Source organism: Polypterus senegalus, chromosome 6 (genome assembly GCF_016835505.1).
Source record: "Polypterus senegalus isolate Bchr_013 chromosome 6, ASM1683550v1, whole genome shotgun sequence".
Classification (NCBI taxonomy): domain Eukaryota; kingdom Metazoa; phylum Chordata; class Cladistia; order Polypteriformes; family Polypteridae; genus Polypterus; species Polypterus senegalus.
The window spans coordinates 24,615,510-24,636,821 of record NC_053159.1 but is presented as its reverse complement, the minus strand read 5'-3'; the positions used below and the strand labels follow the sequence as shown (position 1 = coordinate 24,636,821).

Below are 21,312 nucleotides of genomic sequence, written 5' to 3'. Positions count from 1 at the left end.
GTCCTAATGATATAGGCCACACTGGTGGATAACTGCACAGGGTGTCGTGAGCAAGGTAACCATTCATGCAGGGTTCCACTCCAGCGAAAAGGCTGAAGAACACTGTTGTAGATACTGGTTTTCATCAGAGCCTATATAATAATCAAAAAGGGGCTTCACTGAAAACCTCTGCTGGTATGGTAGCCTTATTGAGTGAGATATGATCAGGACCTTTAAAAGTCTCCTTTGGCACACGCTTACAATTTCTGTTATAAGAATCTGACGTGTCCTGCTCTTGACGTTCTCCATAGTTACAATGTGAGCGCAGTACAGTATACGGTGTGAATGGAACATCATATCTGCCAAAAGTGCAGTACGACTTAAGTTTACTTTTCACTGTAGTCGCCTTTAAGCGCAAATCTATTACGGTAATTTAATAATCACCCAAACATACAATCCATTTTTATTTCTTTGTAATTAGAGTTTGGCTGCTGTGAGTACTGTACAGTTAGAATTGGAAAAGCCGAAGCTTTGGGATGAACTCTTTTCTGTCTACGTATGCCATATTTTGTGAAATTCTGAGCAGTACTGGGTATTGGGAGAGGCTTTAAACATTTGAAACTTTAAAGTCTCAAAGCTGAGGAGTTAGAATTCACCAATAACCTAATCACCTCTTAAGACTAACAAGTGCAAGTTGTCCACGAAACTTCCAAAGAGTTGGCCCATTTGTTCTTAGGTTATGAATCTCCTCAGAGTTCAGTAGACTCATGAACACGTTGTGGACACCAGTTCTCAAAACATGTTCTAGACGTATCAAACACGCACATTTCTGTTGACTTGTTTTTCGTGAAACAATTAGTTCCTGCACATATGAAATATTAAGAGAGTAAAAAAAATAAAATACCACTAACAGTAAGGACCACTGATTAAATGAGCTGCTTAATCTGAAGAGCATTACAAGTGAGGTGCTAATCTACAGATGTAAACTAGGCAAATAATTGCTCAGAATTACATACTTTTCACATTTGTTCTGTGTTGTATGAAAGACTACTAATGTAGCCTTTCCGTCAATCTCAATTAAAAAATCATCATCTCCATATTAATTGTTATTAGCATACTTGTGTTACAGTATATAATTTCTATTCCATTTGGAGGTGTTTCAGCGATGAAAACGTTGATGTTTTTGTATCAAAGACAAATCTCTGTGTATGCTTAGCATGAAATACTACAACAGTCTTAGCAAGCTTTAAAACTTGGAATTTCTTTGCAGCCACTATTAACTAACTATTAATTAAATATGGCCTGTAGTGCAGCAGTCCTGTAAAGACCTAGTCATACTGGATTTGACATGAAGCTGAACGCAAACGGAAGGCCTTCTTATTCTGCGCACTTTCACGTTAAAGTTTGCATACGCACCACTTACAACAACAGATGTAAATGTAAACGTTGAAGGCACGCAAATCTGATCCTTTACTCTGCTGTCGATGGTAATCAAAGTCGCATTTTATTTAAAAAACACGTATACTTATGTTGTTGGTTTTCTTTAAATGTGGATTTGCAAGAACTAAGAATCAGTCCAAACCTTGGTTGCATCTTTATGAGGCATTTCTGAATCTACACTCCTTTATCTGAACAGTCCCCAGGAATGTTGTGTAAATTCTGTTTTCATTTTAATGTTTCTTTTGTCCGTGCGGTGGGCTGGCGCCCTGCCTGGGGTTTGTTTCCTGCCTTGCGCCCTGTGTTGGCTGGGATTGGCTCCAGCAGACCCCTGTGACCCTGTAGTTAGGATATAGCGGGTTAGATCATGGATGGATGGGTTTCTTTTGTCCAGAAGTGGTGAACATTATCTCCACGTGAAGCACATCTTACGCATTGATACAGCACCAGAAGATTACAATTCCCCAACACACTGTGCTTGTAACAAAGTCCAGCAGTAGCAGGACATGAACACTCACCAGCCACTTTATCAGGTACTCCTTGCTAGTACCGCAATGGACCTCCATTTCCTTTCAGAAATGTCGTGATTCTTCATGGCGTAGATTCAATATTCCTCAGGGATTTTGGTCCTTATTGACATGATAGCATCACAAAGTTGCTGCGGATTTGTCGTCTGCACGTCCATGATGCGAGTCTCGCAAAGGTGCTCTATTGGATTGAGGTCTGGTGACAGTGGAGGCCATTTGAGTAAAGTGAACCCATTGTCATGATCAAGAAACCCATTTGAGCTTTGTGACATGGCACATTATCCGGCTGGAAGTAGCCATGATAAGTACACTGCAGTCCTAAAGAGTTGGACATGGTCAACAACAATACTCGGGTAGGCTGTGGCATTTAAACGATACTCGAAAGGTACTAAGGGGCCCAAAGTGTGTCAAGAAAACATCCCTCACACCATTCCTCCATCACCACCAGCCTGAACTGTTGATACAAGGCAGGCTGGATCCATGTTGATGCGAAATTCTGACCATCCAAATGTCACAGCAGAAACCGAGACTCATTAAACCAGGTGATCTTCTATTGTTCAATTTTGGTGAGCCCATGTGAATTGTAGCCTCAGTTGCCTGTTCTTACGTGACGGGAGTGACACCCGGTGTGGTCTCCTGCTGCTGTTGCCCATTTGCTTCAAGGTTCGATATGTTGTGCGCAGTTCAGAGATGTTCCTCTGCATACCTCAGTTGCAACAGAGGTTGTAGATGAGCAGTTTCTGAAATACTCAGACCAGCCCGTCTGGCACCAACAACCATGCCACTTTCAAAGTCACTTAAATCTCTTTTCGTCCCCATTCTGATCCTTGGTTTGAACTTCAGCAGTTTGTCCTGTCTACATACCTAAATGCATTTAGCCACTGCTGTGTGATTGGCTGATTATATACTTACGCTAACATACATAACTAATAAAGTGGCCAGTGCGTGTGTATACTCTACAAGAGAATGTCCCTAACCAGTTTATCACCCAGGAGCTAGGAGGCTATGGTGTCATGCTTTGTTATACTCAGTTGTCTGTTTATTAATCACAATGAATGCAATAGAAAAATGCAAACTGTATTTTTCCTGACCTTTGACCTTGTCACTGGAACATCTGGCCACAGAGAGGCTAAGCCAGTAATTACAGAATGGTTTCAGGTAGACTCGAAGAGATTGTTTGACATCGGAGCACCATAATGCACAGAGTAGAATGCACTAATTCCCAAAACAGATTTTTGGATCAGACTACAGCCGTCAGGGTGACTGTGATCCCTTAGTTTGTATGCTGACTTTGTGTTCAGAGTACAGTATGCCTTTTAAATAAACCCTTTTATTAACTAATACATCAACAGGTAGGTGTAATTGTTTCTCATTCTCGTGTAATATGATGAAGATGCCTCGGAGAAGGGTATTCTCTCAGTGACTAACAAGCACAGCCCCTTCCTACATACACGACATGACTTGTGCCCCATGCTTCACCTCAAGGCAAATGGAAAAAGAAACTTATTTAAAAAAAAAACAAACAACAACAACGTTTCAAACAAACCAGTAAACAAATGTGCGTTTGCATTGAATGCATCCACAGGTGCTTCACTGTGAAAAAAACCCAGTTAAAAACAAATCAAATAAAAATGGCAGAATTCAGGGAAGCATATCTTTACTTTGCAGTCCTGTTGCTCCAAGCTGACACATCCTTTTACATTTGTGGAGGATATCGTTCTGTACCCTGATACGTTTAACTTTGTCAGCTCTGAACAGCAGAGGACGATTCTTTTAAATTTGACTTCAGTTTTACATTAAAAGTAGTGGAATGTGTGCCCTTCATCTTGAAGGGATTGTGGATGACGGCCTGGACACAGACAGGTGGACAGCGATGGTTCAACCCACACACGTTTATTATACATTATTCTAATATTTAGAAGTCCAGGCCCCTCACACAATGCCTCACTCTCTTCAGGCCGCCTCTTCTCCTCTCCTCCCGACTCCAGCCATCAAATGGAGGGAGGCGGCCCTTTTTATCCCTACCCGGACATGCTCCAGGTGCCTCCCGATAATCGTCTGCCGGCACTCCCCAGTGTGGTTTCCCTGGTCTTCTCCCCTCCCGCCCCCCCCAAGACTTCCAGGTGTGGCAGAAGTGCTGAGGGCCAGGGCTCCTCAGGCATTGGGGTGCCCCCTGGCAGTGACCACAGGCCCCTGTAGGGTTGAGCTTCCAAGCTCAGTTCCCATGGTCCCCAAAGCCACCAGGGCGGTCACCCTCTCATGGTCTGGAGGAGGTGTAAGCCCTCCTCTGGTCCTCCTGGGCGTCCCACCCCAAGCCACTCGCCACAACATATAATGTGACAGCGCGTTAAATGAAACGTAACCATACTGTACAAATACACATTCTGGGCCCTTGATGTGCATCTCAGTGTTATTCTATCCATCCATTTTGTGTACCTGCTATTTCCAATTCAGGGCCGTGGTGTCAACTGGCAGCAAGCATCCCTGGACCAAGTGGCGCGTCACCACAGATCTCGGTATTGAAGAAATACAAAACAGAACAGCTAGCCTTGTATTAGAAGCTGTGTTGAGTAATCTTCTGAATGCTCTTGGGGAACCCATTAGATTCTCTCAGTGTATCTGAAAAACGAGTTACAGAGTAGGCCTCTGGATTGGCAGCGGCCATTAAATCCTCCATTGTAGGTGGAAGCTGAAGTATTCGGTGGCCTTCATCGTCTGGGGTATCAAAGAATTGAGGAAGGTGAAATGTTAGAGAAGATATTAAAAAGCCTCCATGCGGAGAACTCTGTTTCTATGATATTCTTTATTTTCCATCCATCCATCTATTATCCAACCCGCTGAAGCCAAACACAGGGTCACGGGGGTCTGCTGGAGCCAATCCCAGCCAACACAGGGCACAAGGCAGGAACCAATCCTGGGCAGGGTGCCAACCCACCGCAGTTCTTTATTTTGAAGTTGCTATATATATATATATATATATATAAGTCAATCTTTTATTTACTGTCCCTCAACAACAGATGTCCTAATTTGAAATGTTATTCCATTAAGGTTAAATATAACATCCTAGTAAGAACCCAAGTTGTAACTTAAATATCTCTTATTAAAAAAAAAAAAGAAAAAAAAAAGCGAATGGCTAAAGGGCATCAAGTCGAGGAGAATGCTGGCCTTGCAGGCGCTCAGCTGTTTATGTTTAACTTAAACCATCGCATTTTTGTCCTGTTTTATTACTGTCTTCTTCTTTCTTTCTTTTTTTTCTTTTCTCTCGTTCCCTCATTGTGCTGTTTTGGGCCTTGCCAGCTCTAGTAAGGATATTGTTTTAAAATCTCTGCTGGGGCTTCCCAAGGTCATCAGAAGACAGCACACAACACCCAAGGTCATACTCCAGACTAAAAGGCAATAAGTGCTTTATTGATAAAAAGAGCAAGTAAGCGACTGAGCAGACGCCTGCTGTATTAATAAAAAAAAATAGATTTTTTGAGGGTCTTTTGGAAGCTTTTATTTACAGCAGCTTGTTAAAAAGTGTTACCTATTTGTAGTCAATTGTTTCTCTGTTAAAGAACTGTGATGCAAAATACAAACCAAACAAACAAAGGCTAATTACAAAGTTTAGATAGATTCTTCTTTTCTTGGATTTTTTTTTTGTTTTGACAACATTTATGATCCGCTGCCTAATAAAATTTCGATGTACTGTAGCTTGAGTGTGGTGCTGCATGTTGCTACCTTTGACAAACTGCAGGAAAGAATACAAAATCTAAATTCTAAATTGTATTCTTCTAGTATAGGCACTGGATTATCTGGATTATTTTCAACATGCATGGTAGTCACAGAAGCGATACAATACAATACAATACAATACAATACAATTTATTTTTGTATAGCCCAAAATCACACAGGAAGTGCCGCAGTGGGCTTTAACAGACCCTGCCTCTTGACATCCCCCAGCCTTTACTTTACTGAGAAGACAAGGAGAAACTCCCAAAAAACCTTGTAGGGAAAAATGGAAGAAACCTCGGGAAAGGCAGTTCAAAGAGAGACCCCTGTCCAGGTAGGCTGGGCGTGCAGTGGGTGTCAAAAGAAGCGGGTTAAAGCTATGATATGCTTTGGCGATGAGCTATGAACTGCATACACATGTAATGTTTGGTTTATTAGTCCTCTGCAAATAACAGTCGGTTTCTAATTTCCGTCATTCTTATTTCTAGTAGTTCTTCTAACCTTTCACACACTTTGCAGTTTTGTTGGTGGCAGTTTAACTTACAAGCTCGTTTTTGCTTAATAAGGGGGACGTTCAAAATGTTTCCGCACTTTTATATTTTGGTTGGAAACGGTGAAGGCGGGAGGGGTAATAATTGGGCATTAAAAAGTTGGTATGACGCCAATATGCTGTTTATAATACATATACAGTGATACCTTGAGATACGAGTTTAATTCGTTCCGTGACCGAGCTCGTAAGTCAAAATGCTCTTATCTCAAATCAATTTTCCCCATTGAATGAATTGAAATGCCATTAATCCGTTGCGGACCCCCAAAAAACACTGCAATTTTTGTTACATGTTTTAAATAAGAAAAATGTACTTATAAATAATGAATATTGCATAAAAACACAATACAATAGAATGTACTGCAATAAACTGGTTTTATTAAGTACAGTACAGTATAATGTACAGCATTTACCTTGGAGATCAGACGAGTTGAAGATGCTGACGGAGGTGGTGGAGAAAGGCTGAACTGAATAACTGAATGTTATTCACTGATTTTGCCCTTTCGCGCACCTTCCTCACTTTCATCTGCAGGGGTTTTCGATAAAAACCTGTCCAATGAGGTCTGTTTCATCCTCTCTTTCAGAATGTTTCTAAAATGCGTCAGGCAAGCGCCATTAAATACAGCTGCTGCGCGATCAGTTGTAACTTTTTCAGGAAGTTTCTTTTCAATAAAGTCAAGCGTTAGGCAAGTGTCATTAAATAGCACGGCTGCACTATCGGTTGCAATTTTTTTTCAGGGTTATCTTTTAAATAAACTCAAGCGTTAGGCAAGTATCATTAAATAGCGCCGCTGCGCGATCCGTTGTAATTTTTTCAGAGTGTTTCTTTTCTTTAAAATTCGAAACTTTTTTCCCAAATTGCAAACACTTCCTTTGTCTCACTTTATGAGGTAACCGCCGCTGCCTTCTCCGCGATACCGATCTCCTGCATGCGTTTGTTGCCGCGTCTGTTGTTCAGTCATCTCCTCCGTCGTCAGTTCCTCTGAATGTGGGGCGGCAAGCTCTTTGATGGCTCGTATTTCAAATTTCGGCTTGTAACTCAAGGCAAAAAATCAACTTCGTGACGGCTCGTATCTCAAAAAACTCGTACGTTGGGGCACTCGTATCTCAAGCTACTACTGTACTCAGCTCAGTACACTTGCTTTCTTCCTTAAAATTCATACTTGTTTTTATAAACCATCTAAAGTTAACGGATGTAGTGTTTTTAAACAACAGTGAAAGTTTATTTTGAGTTAAGATACTTTTGTCCCAGCCTCTCTTATCCTCAATGACGCTTACAGCAGAATAACAGAAATGTCTGAAGTTAGGCAAGACCCGGGTGACAGTTTGTTCACTCTACATTATACCAAGTGCCACGACATTATGCCAGAAAAACGTTCAAACTTATTATTAAAAATGAGGACAATCCAACAAGTGTGCACCTCGCTAAGATTAATTAATAAGAGCTCTGCTATTTCAGTCATGCTCTTCATTGTGTGATGCTATACATTTACATGTGTATATTGTTCTTGTATGTATTGTTGTTTGAAGACAAGTTATTTCTTATTAAACACATCCTGCTTTCATTCTCTTTGCTAAGATATTTCCATGTTAATTCTTGCAGGAAACTGTGCATTTAAAGGTTGTTAGATTAGCGTTAAAGGATGAAAATGGGACAAAAAACTTCTGACCTTGAATGCATTATAATGCTGTTAGTATAATGCGATATATTGTATATCACTTCATTGAAATGCTTTTCAGTCTCAGAAAAAGAGCTCAAGTGGAAGCGAAGGCACGGAGGGCAGCTTTGCCTTTTAAATTTGAAAGACAATAACCTGTCAAGTGGGAATGTCCGCCTGTGAAGAGTTTAAAGCATTTTAGAGTTGGTAAAGGCTTCCTGACAAGGGTCCATTCTGACGATTTTTTTTTTTTTACTGTTGTGCTGTTCTTCCCCATAATCCACCGCTTTGCTTGATATTACAATGAGTTTTATGAAAATACATATGTATACTGGGGGAAAAAAAATTGGATATTAAGAAGAATAATACTAATTGAGAGGTGAATAATTGGCCTGATCTGTGGTTGTCATCCTCCTCCTATCAAAGTCAGCCTGACAAGCAGAACAGTCAGCCTGTCTTTATTTCCAGACCAGCTCCTCTGCCTGTCAACATGACGCCATGCATCCTTTGCCAGGTTATATAAAACCGGGAGCAGCTAACTGAAACTTTGTAATTCTCTACTCTTTTTAAAAGTAGATACAAATGGCATTGTTTTTAATTATCAGAACCCAGAAATTTTTATCGCTTCTGACGCGGCAATTAAAACTTCAGGTCAGACGCACAACGAGCAGTGATCAGCAGTGAAGCCGAGAAGTTTTAATTAGACGATCAGAACCATTAATGCACAAAAAAAAAAAAAAGGTGTGCACTGGGAAATTAACGCGAACGTCTTAATCAGGGTTACTGACTCCGAAGAGGAGTCAAGTGAACAGAGAGCAAAAAACAAATCATTTCCGCACCACTGGGACAAATCTCAATTAAATATGCATGCAGAAAATGGAAATTTTGGCATCAGCATAGACTGTTTAAAAATACCGTAAATCTCACGACAGGGTCAGAGACCTGCTTATTGTTATTCTTGTGTAATGAAAGAGGGAGAAAAATGAGACAGGGCTAGGTGTAAGGTGGCTGGGTGACATTGAGCCTTACTGCACTGGCCTGGAGTGGGGGCAGATGTACAGGTGCTATTGGAAACATACCTGAATACTGGAAATTACAATAAAACTTCCCTTGTGAGACACTCAGACACTCTGTGCTGCTCACTGAGGACAGAATTAAGCAAAAGTTTTTGAAATGGCAGTCAGTCAGTCAGAGTTAAATTAGAAGAGACACCTTTGATAGGAGGGCTGAATCTCAAGTTGTGGTTTACTGGACAAAAATGACAGGGGCTTGACAAGAGCTACATTAAGAAACTGTCTTGATTTTTCACTGTCTTTTTCTTATTAATTAACTAAAAAGCTTTTTTAACCTCTAGTGCATGTCATATGCCTCTGTTTTAAATGATTTATTTATTTTCACTTGTATTGTTTGCCCTTTAACATCATCAGCATCCCTCATGATTCTAAACCTATCAGCTCTTCAGAACCACAGGGCCCATTTTATGTAATATGCCAAGCATTCAAATTGGTCCACATACAGCCATCATGTCAGACCTGCACTGTGGTAATTAAATAGTGCCTGTGATTGGACAGAGCCTTGAGCAAAATTCAAATGGGTCCCATAAATCTGATCAAGTGTTAGGATTAAAGAGTGTACTAATGAGGCATGTCGAAATGACGAAGACTGAAGAAAAAAATACAAAGGAAGGGGTTCTCCCCTGATTAGTTTTATCACAATTTACAAACAGTGAACTAGCGGGTTTGCATGCAGAGGCCCCATCTGTTGTCTTGTCTATGTCTGCTCCTACCCATCCCATCTTGTTATAAGCAGGCACAGCCATGTGTACCAGTCACTTGAAGACAACCATCTATCTATCTATCTATCTATCTATCTATCTATCTATCTATCATTATCTATCTGCAGTGCATCCGGAAAGTATTCACAGCGCATCACTTTTTCCACATGTTGTTATGTTAAAGCCTTATTCCAAAATGGATTAAATTCATTTTTTCCTCAGAAATCTACACACAACACCCCATAATGATAATGTGAAAAAAGTTTACTTGAGATTTTTGCAAATTTATTAAAAATAAAGAAACTGAGAAAGCACATGCACATAAGTATTCACAGCCTTTGCCATGAAGCTCCAAATTGAGCTCAGGTGCATCCTGTTTCCCCTGATCATCCTTGAGATGTTTCTGCAGCTTAATTGGAGTCCACCTGTGGTAAATACAGTTGATTGGACGTGATTTGGAAAGGCACACACCTGTCTATATAAGGTCCCACAGTTGACAGTTCATGTCAGAGCACAAACCAAGCATGAAGTCAAAGGAATTGTCTGTAGACCTCCGAGACAGGATTGTCTCGAGGCACAAATCTGGAAGGTTACAGAAAAATTTCTGCTGCTTTGAAGGTCCCAATGAGCACAGTGGCATCCATCATCCGTAAGTGGAAGAAGTTTGAAACCACCAGGACTCTTCCTAGAGCTGGCCAGCCATCTAAACTGAGCAATCGGGGGAGAAGGGCCTTAGTCAGGAGGTGACCAAGAACCCGATGGTCACTCTGTCAGAGCTCCAGAGGTCCTCTGTGGAGAGAGGAGAACCTTCCAGAAGGACAACCATCTCTGCAGCAATCCACCAATCAGGCCTGTATGGCAGAGTGGCCAGACGGAAGCCACTCCTTAGTAAAAGACACATGGCAGCCCGTCTGGAGTTTGCCAAAAGGCACCTGAAGTACTCTCTGACCATGAGAAACAAAATTCTCTAGTCTGATGAGACAAAGATTGAACTTTTGGTGTGAATGCCAGGCGTCACGTTTGGAGGAAACCAGGCACCGCTCATCACCAGGCCAATACCATCCCTACAGTGAAGCATGGTGGTGGCAGCATCATGCTATGCGGAATGTTTTTCAGCGGCAGGAACTGGGAGACTAGTCAGGATAAATGGAAAGATGACTGCAGCAATGTACAGAGACATCCTGGATGAAAACCTACTCCAGAGCGCTCTTGACCTCAGACTGGGGCGTCAGTTCATCAATCAGCAGGACAACGACCCTAAGCACACAGCCAAGATATCAAAGGAGTGGCTTCAGGACAACTCTGTGAATGTCCTTGAGTGGCCCAGCCAGAGCCCAGACTTGAATCCGATTGAACATCTCTGGAGAGATCTTAAAATGGCTGTGCACCGATGCTTCCCATCCAACCTGATGGAGCTTGAGAGGTGCTGCAAAGAGGAATGGGCAAAACTGGCCAAGGATAGGTGTGCCAAGCTTGTGGCATCATATTCAAAAAGACTTGAGGCTGTAATTGCTGCCAACAAAGTATTGAGCAAAGGCTGTGAATACTTATGTACATGTGATTTCTCAGTTTTTTTATTTTTAATAAATTTGCAAAAACCTCAAGTAAACTTTTTCACGTTGTCATTATGGGGTGTTGTGTGTAGAATTCTGAGGAAAAAATGATTTTAATCCTTTTTGGAATAAGGCTGTAACATAACATAATATGAAAAAAGTGATGTGCTGTGAATACTTTCCGGATGCACTGTATCTATCTATCTATCTATCTAATCTATCTATCTATGCATTATATAGTGCCTTTTATATCTATCATATATCGCATTTCATTATCTATCTATCTATCTGTCTATCTATCTATCTATCTATCTATAAGTATACATGTTTACTTTACTGAAGTTATTCTTGTTTTATTTAAAGTTTGATACACCAGAGCATAGTTTGAAAAAAATCAGAACAAATCGAGACGAGAACAGGCCATTCAGCCCAACTAAGCTCGCCAGTCCTGTCCACCCTAATTCTTCTAAAATAACATCAAGTCGAGTTCTGAAGGTCCCTAAATTTCTACTGTCTACCACACTACATAGTCGCTTATTCCATGCGTCTGTGTTTCTCTGTGTGAAGAAGAAGAACTTCTTAAATTTTGTGTGAAATTTACCCTTAACAAGTTTCCAACTGTATCCCCGTGTTCTTGATGAACTCATTTTAAAGTCACCATCTCGATCCACTGCACTAATTCTCTTTCCATCTTCTCATCAGCCTAGTTGCTCTTCTCTGGTCCTTTTCTAGCACTGCTTTGTCCTTTTTGTAGCTTGGAGGCCAAACTGCACTCAGTACTCCAGATGAGGCCTCACCAGTGCATTATAACGTTCGAGCAGAACCTCCTGTGACTTGTACGGCACAGATCAGGGCGCTATATAACCTACTTGGTCAGTCAGTTTGGTTTTATAAAGCAAGTCAGAATTCTTAAGTGTGTAGTGGGGCATATTTGCTTTGTCTTATATTTGGCTTTTTAAAAACATCGACAATTAACTGTGAACCATGCAGAAGATTTGTTACGAAACTTTCCTAGTATGGCTTCATGCTGAATCACTTGCAAAGGCTGATTGGGAAGTAAAGAAAAGGAGTCTGTTTCTGTAGTGTAGTAATAGCTCCTACGTGTGCGCACGTGTTTGTATTATATTTGGGTAGGAGGGTGAGGGCAGTAGGGGCACACAGTGGTGAGGCTGGTTAGCTAATTATGCGATGTACTCTTCTGTGTCTTTTAAGATCAGTTAACTATGTAGTCAGTGCTTAAAAGGTAATATCACTACAGAATACAGTGGAAAAGAATTTGACTTCTATACTGGTATTGTTGCAGATGCTATTTTTACACATTCCTGCATCCCCATACTGCTTTGAAATGTCACTGTGTAATCTCCACGCTTTATGAAAATGCATGCCAACATATCGTGAATGTCTAAACTTGGGTTTCCCATTCAAATTCTAAAAGCATTGATATGGCTCACTCTCTCTCTGTCTTGTGCACTTTTCTCTCATTCTCTTGAGTTTGTACGGTGGTCTGCTGGAAATCTTTGACCATTTAAACAGTGATAAGTCGTATTCTTTCATTTAGATTCCCTCAAGTGGAGAATGCTTAAAGAGTAAGGAGGGTTCTCTCCAGAGGTGTCACACCAGGGTCATGCTTATCCCGTCTGATTTTCATATAATGCTTTCACTGAAGTGTGCACTGGCAACTGTGTAAAGTAGCAGTTGGCATTGGGCACTAAAATGGGTGCAACAGGCTGAAACTACACATCAGACCAAAGTAGTGGCTGTAAATGATGCATGGCATGTTAATATAGCAGCTCAGTGCTCATTTCAGTATCTGCTCTTCACCACGAGGATATGTGCAGTGCTCGGTCAGTACATGTTACAAAGGTTGAGGTTGTGTCGTGAAGTCATAGAGGTTGGTCCTTATATTAGTAAACCAGTTGCTTTGTAGTAATATTTGGTTCAACCTCTTTGGATGCATACGGGTATACAGTGGGCTTGATCATCACGTTACCTTTTATCTGGTGACAAACATTACTAAAAGACTTTAGGACGAGTAATTAGTATTTAGTAATATTGGGTTGTACTTGAGAAGAGGAAGCTGATCTGAAAACTTAACAAAATGAGTGGCTTAAAGAAATTCAAAATGATAAGCTTCAGGTCCTTTTAGTTTGTCCGTGTGTGTGTGTGCGTGTGTGTGTGTGCGTGTGTGAACACAATCTGAAGCAACATGCTGGTCATTGTCTCGTCTGCTAGTGAAAACCAATGCAAACAGTCAATAATGGGAAGACAAGCAGTATCTTTGGGGTCATTTCCTACAAGGAAGCCTAGATTGCCATGAAAAGGAAATCAGTAGTTAAAATCTGAAATACAGAGAGCTGTAAACAGCAAAAACATGATCTTTGCTGTTACGCCCAAATGACCTCAATCTTCCTTCAGAGGTTTTTTTTTTAAAAAGTCCACGGTCTGAAATTTATGCCTTCCACTTCCTAATAGATTTTCCAGTTGATTTTATTTTTTTCTCCACATCACTGTCCTCTAGATAGTCGCCTTTTAACCCTGCAGCAGCCAATTGTTAAACAGAGCAGCACGCTGTCCTAGAGTTTTTTGTGTATGGTACTCAAGAGAGTTCCGCATTGTTTTTAAAGGAAATTATCCAAGTAAATATAGGAGCTCTGCTGTAATGGGCAATTAACAACAAAATGCAAGGGTGCCATGAAAGGTACGAGATATCCACGTAAGGACCGAAGGCAGCGGGCATAAAGTAGAAATATCAACTCCAGCACAAAGGCACCCCTACCCCTACAGGTGCCCCCTTCCAAACTCATTTTGACTTTCTTTTCATTAGAAGAGATCCCTGGCACTAGTAAATTCTGCTACTTTCATGTTTTCGTTTGGAGCAAGTAGGCACCAGAACCTTTGAAATGAGCTTTACCAATCAAAAGAGATCGCTGTGCCCTTAAAGCGGCACATGTAACCTTTATTTCATAGAGGGCTTCATAGTCAACACCTTACCCAAAACAAGTTGGACGATAGTAAATAGTACATAACCTAGACATGGCTTTCTTTAATTTAGAAAGCTGGAAGAGCAAGCAACTGCGTCAGTATCACAGGGCATGCAGCTTCTGGGCCACACGTCGGGATTGCTAGGAAGTAGTGTTCTGTTCAGACGATAGTACAGGCATCTCAGGGTAACAAGGCAGAAACTCGAAAGTGTCATCGTTGTGGAAGCAATAGAGTCGCTGTCTGAAATTGAACTGCTGTGGAATCATTCATTCACCATGCAAGGCAAAGGATCTGACTTCGTAGGATTATCTTTCGGCTCGAAAGAGAACTTGGTGTTGGGATTTCCCACTTTTGTCTGTACCTTAGAACTGTCCTTTCAGTTTTCAGGTTCGAAGACCTGAGACCTCCTTCTGCCTCTAGACGGCTTAATAAACATCCGTTCATGGAACTACAAGGACCATCCGAGCTTAGATTATGACAGATTTGAAAAAAAGTGAATGCTAGTGTTCGATACGGCTTCTGGTTGATATCACACAAGCACACACTGGCATGGAAACATACAAACCCTTACGCATGTGTACGAAAAATATAAAAGTAAAAAAATGAAATGGAGCACGAATATAGCAGATAAACCTGTGCTGAAATGAACCATGAATAACACTGAATCCCTCACACACACACACACACACATAGGCTGTGTCAAAACGAAAGTGTAAATCATCGAGTGAAGCCTGCACCTGACAGTCGGTGAAGATGTGCTGCTCGTGAGTGGGGTTCCCTCCGTCTCCTATATTTAGAAGAGTGAGTGAGAACTCTTTCAAAAGAGACTAACCTGCCTGCCACTACTGTAGCGCAGAAGCCGCTTCACTGGCACTATTTCAGCCGCTCTCTATAAAGAGACTATAACATTTCACTTTGTTTTCATTCTTGTGTCATGTAAAGGATTATATCATGTCAGAGCGGTTTCCTTAGAACATTCTTGGGGGCCAAACTCAAATCCAAAAACTCCGTTTTCTACTGTGCTTTACACAAAAAGACTGTTTCGCTGTCATTTTTTTTTTTTTTCCTTGGGTAATCATCAAATTACCATCAGTTCTATCGGCGTGTCAGTGAGAGGCTCATTTCCTTCTGGTTTGTCAAATTACATTCCTGGAATGATTTTAGTGGATAGGCCTGTCTGACCAATACTGGCTGTTAAAAGACAATTCAGTCAATGGATACGTTTTGTCAACACGTGACGCTGATTTTCATAAAATGTGTACAGAGTGTACGTCAGCACCTCGGTGAGAGCCCAGTGTAATTTCAGTGATTTAATGGGCTGATATTATGGGTACACAGTTGGTACTGATTGCATAAGCATGCTCTTAAGATAACTTATTTGGTAAATAAATGAACATTATGATGCCATGTATGTTTTCTAAACCTTTGATTTAGTGAGGGCAGTTGTTGTTAATAGGTTTTAATTCAGAAATCTAATATAATTTCTTCTTTTCTCTTCTCTTAAAGCTGAAAGAACTTTATGCACTGAAACGACCTCAGGTAAATCCAAGATGGCTGCTAAGAGGAAAGGTGGCCTAAAGCTAAATGCAATTTGTGCCAAGCTAAGCCGGCAAGTAGTGAATGACTGTGCCTCCCAGCAGGCAGAGGGGGATGTCCTCCTGCAAGAGAGCACCGAGAGGGAGGCCCTGCTCTTTGAAGATCTTGAGAAACCTGAGTCTGACTTTCCAGATGGGCTTAGCCATGTGCAGGACAGAGAAGAGGATAAGCGTCGAAGGGAGGCCATTGAAAAATGGGTAAACGGGGAGTACTCTGAGGATCACGCCTTCGAGCAACAGGTGAAGAAGAGCAAAAAGAGTGGAACTGCTGATGAAGGGCCTCCAGAAGGAGTTTACATGGTACAACCCAAAGGTTGTAGCGATGATGAGGACAATGAGGAGGACCCGGAAGAGGGTCAGGGCTCACAGGATGGCAGTTACCATGATGACAGGGACTCCGAGGGGCCTGCTCAAAAGGAGGACAGCTACAATTCTTCCAGTGAGCCCACAACGAGACCGTTACCATTTTCTTCTCCAGGTGAGTGGTATCGACTGTCAAGTTTTTAGGGTAGGAGCAGTAGTTGGTCAAGGTACCCCATAAAGGCCTCCTCTCAACTGTAAACGTTCTCAGGTTTTTAAGTAGTAGTTACTGTTATGTTGACAGGATATTCACTGCTGTCATTGAGCGGTTCTTTGTTTACTTCATGGGGTAAACACGACCATTATTAATGATCTACTTAATAACATCTGTGTATTAGGTGCCTCTCGTGCAGCCTGGGCTGTGGTCCGCAACCTTTTGTCTTTCACGTGGCTCCTTGCGTGGTAATGCACTCAAAGGCAGTATTTAATTGTCTTGTGCTTTGAGAAGCCATTTCCCCTTATTGTGTTATATTTTTTTTTTCATGATTTTTTTTTTTAAGAAAACATGGCTTGCTCATCTGTGTATATCCCGTTTCCCGTGCAACTGCCATTCAAAGTTCAGAAGACATCAAGAGAGTAAAAACAAATCGAGTTGCAGCCCTTCGAGAAAGCAGTTCAGTCTGTCCCTTGAAAGAACCACCATGAAGTGGGCTTTATTGTGTTCCTTATTCTTGTTTTTTAAGGTCACCAAGAAGCCTGGCCAGTCTGTCAGACCACATTTAATTCACTAGTTAATATATTTAGGCAGCATCTTAACGCTGGGAAGTGTCTAATCATGGGGTCATCCAGCTTTTGGTGGCAGCATCCTAGCCTAAACTGCTAACAGTACCTTGTTTCCTAAATGCTCATTTGTTTAGGGTGACATTTCCTTTTAAGAATGATTTTTGGACAAGAATAATCTTTGGCTTGTTACCATTACGAGAAAGCCTGTGATGCTAAATTGAGCAAATTAAATGTTGATAACACAGTAATAAGAAAAAGGGCTAAAGCAGCTACTAAGTGAAAATACCTCAATTGAAATAGTGTCACACAACTGTTAGGGGGTGAATCTGAGAAGGGTCTGCTCTGCCGATGAATATTTAAATGTATTTACTACACCATACACTATTAAGAGGGAACAGAAGAGGAAGAGAATTCATGCATTGGATCCAAAATAAATCAACAATCAGCTTCTAACATAATAGAGCCCCCCTAAAAATGTACCTGGGATACCAACCGATTTTAAAAGATACAAAGCCCTTTACTACCCACAGGATACTTAAAACTGCCTGCAAACTGTAAGACCTCCATATGCTCCACAAAAGGCTTTACTGGCCAGGCCAGACCTCCAGTGGGGTCTAATCCAAGCTCTCAGGCTTTGCAGACCCAAAAGGGATTTCAGCCTCAAAAAAGTGAAAAGTCAAGCAAAATGACCCCTTTTATTGGCTAACTAAAAAGATTACAGCATGCAGGCTTTTGAGGCAACTCAGGCCCCTTCTTCTTCATCTGATTACATCTTGCCTGAAGAAGGGGCCGGAGTTGCCTCAAAAGCCTGCATGTTGTAATCTTTTTAGTTAGCCAATAAAAGGGGTCATTTTGCTTGACTTTTCACTACATTCATAATGGCTAATACGGTACAACACCCTAGTACTGCAGCCTCAAAAAATAAACTTAAATCTGGCCAAAAGGAGGAGGGCGACCATACATTTTCACTTGTGCAGAAAAAGAGCAACATGTGATCTTTTTAAACAGATGATTTATTATAAAATATCAAAAAAATAAAAGACACAAAAGGAGTTGTCTAAATGCAGTCCTAAGCACCCAATTCCCAAAACTGAAGCCAAAAGAGAAATCAAATAACAGAGCAGAAAAAGAATTGAGAAAAGCAAAAACTTTAAAGAAAAAAAATATATATATATATATATATATTAATATATTTAATATTTCCATAATGCTCCAAACAATTACAATACTTGACTGCTGTGTCTCTCTTGAGAATGGACTAAATAGCCAGAAGGAGGGCCCAGCAGTTGTGACATCAGGGTGGCCCCGCCTCCCGAGGCTCCACCCACAAAACACAGGGAATGAAGGCACATTTAAAGGGACACAACACAAATAACCAAGGATAAGAGAAGGTAGCAGAAATAACTTCAAAACATGAAAAGTAACATAAAAAAACATTCAGACTGATCGATAATACCTAGCAGCTCGTTCCTGATAACGTGACTGAAGCAGGTCTACTTAACTATAGTTTTAAAAGTCCTTGTTCCATGTCACAGTTAACTTGAGTGAAAGAGAGAAGTAGTCATTGTTAAGAGCATGTGCTCAAACACTACATCAGCAGCAAATGGCAAATTTACAAAAATAATAAAAAAATAAAAAAAACTTTACATAGCTAGACGAAGAGTATATATCGAGGGAATTAACCCAGAAAAAGGGGTAAGCGATATCATGTTGTGACAGCTGGTACTGATGACGAGTTTTGTCTGCCATGTAGAGGTACACTTTGGATTGTTCACCTACAGCCCATCACACTATGAATGGAATCGTATGCCGCATTTCTGGCAATGTTTGCATTTTGCTTAGAAGCCCTTATCAGATGTGTGGCGATTTTTTAGATTTTCACTCGAAACTCACTCGCCGTATCTGTCGTACCCCCAGTGCTACTTTAATGAAGGATGTAGTGTAATACTGGATTTTACCAACCATCCAAGCATAAACTAAACTTAGTTCATTGTAAGAGCAGATGGCACTGCACCATCGAAGCCCAGCATCCAAAGCCTCTGATTTGCTCCGTGTGCGGTCAGTCCATGACGGTGCCCCGCATATCACTCTGACGTTGTCATTTCACACTCCATCCTGCTGTGCACGGTGTGATGTTTTCTGATATGACACCTTGTCAATTGTAATGTGTTGCTCACTTTTCTTTTCTATGAAGCGCGCTTGTTTAAAATATTGTGAACGTATCAGGCAGTGAACAGCATAACGACAATTCAGAAAACAGAAATTAGTTGTGCTGGACATTTACTAAGAGTCTCTACTAACTGATAACCAACATTTACTTCAGTTCTTGTTGATTTTACTAATTGTGGTAACTTTTAATATTTTTGTTTTCTTCCTGCTTCATTTTACCAGGTAATAATTAAAAGAAAGTGCCATAGATGTTAATCGCATTTGCCATACATGTAGAAAAGTGATCTTGTGTTAATGTGTGTTACTGCTTGGTAATTCAAACACAAGTGCTAATGTCCAGGACTGGCACAGCATTTTATTAACTGTTAAAACTCTTCGCTCACCTTATGAAAATGTTCTCTATTTGAAGAGATACGACATTTTCAAAGGTTTAACATACAGTAAAGTTCTTTTCCAAAGACTCTGTAAACACGTGTGTCAATAGTGAGAGTGGCCAGGGGTCAGAGATGAGGCGTGGAGAGAAGAAGAAGAAGAAGAAAGGAGCAGTAGTGGAAGACAGACACCGGCCAAGTGGAGTCAATGCAGACAGAGAGAAGCAGGAAGAGGAAAAAATAGGCAGCATGGCACACAGAGAGGGCAGGAAGAAACAAAAAAAAAAAAAAAAAGAAAGACATTGATGGAAAGGATGAGATGGAGAGAAAATAAAAACATTCATTTACTGTCTGCAAAACAGTCTGAAAGAGGGATTAACAAGCCCTCAGGTTGAAGAGGCATTTTTACAATAGCAGTTTGAACTCGGAGAAAATGAGTATCAGAGTTAAAGCTCGCATTGAAACTGAGCACGTTTATCAGAAAGCAACCAAAATAAAAACAAGCCGGGTACAAGGCCACATCGCCCAAGAAACAAGCAGTCCTGCATACTTTAATTTCTGTTTTACAGATATTTGTAATACATTCTGGAGCCAAGCAAAGCAAATTAGCTATTTGGATTTTCTTTCATAAAAAAACATTCATTAAGATGTAAGAGAAATGCATATCAGTGTTTCTGCAAAAGGCATTTGTAAAATGAGGGAAAAAAAAAAGAGCTGAATAAGAATGATAGCAGCTGATGCATTTATGGTCTTCGTACCTTTAGGCCTGACGGGCTAGCATTGTGATGGAGACGCGTGTGTGTGTGTGTGTGTTTTTTTTATTTTCTGAATATGTTTACTGTTTTGTACTTTATAGGTGCATCTTTTTTTGAAGTTTGTTTTTCACACTCGATTAGACGCAGTAGTTGTGGCCAGTCTCATGGAAGTGGGGCCAGCAGTTCTCAGAAAAAATGAAGAAAAAAAAAAAACAACAAAAAAGAGCTTTTTTCCGGCAAATGTGTTCTTTGTGGTTTTAATTAGTCATATCATATTTTTTGATGGTTAAAAACAGAATTTCTGTAAATATATTATATGTTGCAAACTAGCTGCTGGTCTTCTAGGGTGTGGTATAACAGAGAGGGGCTGCAGTGTGCAGTGGCTCAAATTAAATGTTCATAGGAGAGCAAAGAAAAAAAACCAAACAAACAAAACTATAATAATTAAGAGGGCACAGAGAAGCCTGTGGCACTGAGCCTGTCACTTCTTTTGTGCCGTTTCAGATAAGTAGGACACATATATTGCCATATTTATGTAGCACTCACAATTAGAAGTCTTATTTTTTTTTCTGTCTTTCAAATGCTGATCCAGTGTGCACATAATTATGCATATAAACATAGTGGCTTAATTATCTCTCACAACATCAGTGACAATGTAATTAACAAACATTGCAAGATCAATGAGAGAAAACTGTGACCTTCAAAACAGTTAACTCCTAACAGAGAAATGCAATGAGGATTTAATGTCACAAGAAGCGCAGCGCGTTCCTTCGATAATGTGGAAAACGCACACGGTCTTAAAGAACCCAGTCGGCACATTTCTGCATGGTAGGGAGTTAAATAAGGCATGTTTTGGCCTGTAAGGAATATTTTTGAAGATTTTGTTTTTATTCTGCCTTGATATTTGCTTATGTTATAAGCTGCCTTCCCAGTGTACTATAAAAATAGCAAAGCGGGGTTAGGATAATTATATATATATATATATATATATACTGTATATATTTTAAAGAGCTACTGATGCATTGATTATTGAACCGTGGAAATGCAATGCAGTGTTCATTCCTTTTCAAACCTGACTATCCGGTCTATGGATGCCATTCAGGCAGCACTGGCTTCAAGGCAGGAACCACAGACATGATGGCAGGGAACATTCACTCACAAGGCCACTTCA

At 40.6% G+C, this 21,312-nt stretch overlaps 1 protein-coding gene across 7 annotated transcripts in view; it reads left to right on the top strand.

Annotated features, from left to right (window-relative positions):
• The window catches only part of casz1 (castor zinc finger 1), a 600,579-nt gene that overhangs the window by 507,245 nt on the left and 72,022 nt on the right, over positions 1-21,312 (top strand). For all 7 annotated transcript variants that reach the window (XM_039755610.1, XM_039755612.1, XM_039755611.1 and 4 more), the window contains one exon: positions 15,675-16,241. In XM_039755610.1, the coding sequence (XP_039611544.1) occupies positions 15,675-16,241 (567 nt within the window). The remainder of the gene's footprint in view (positions 1-15,674; positions 16,242-21,312) is intronic.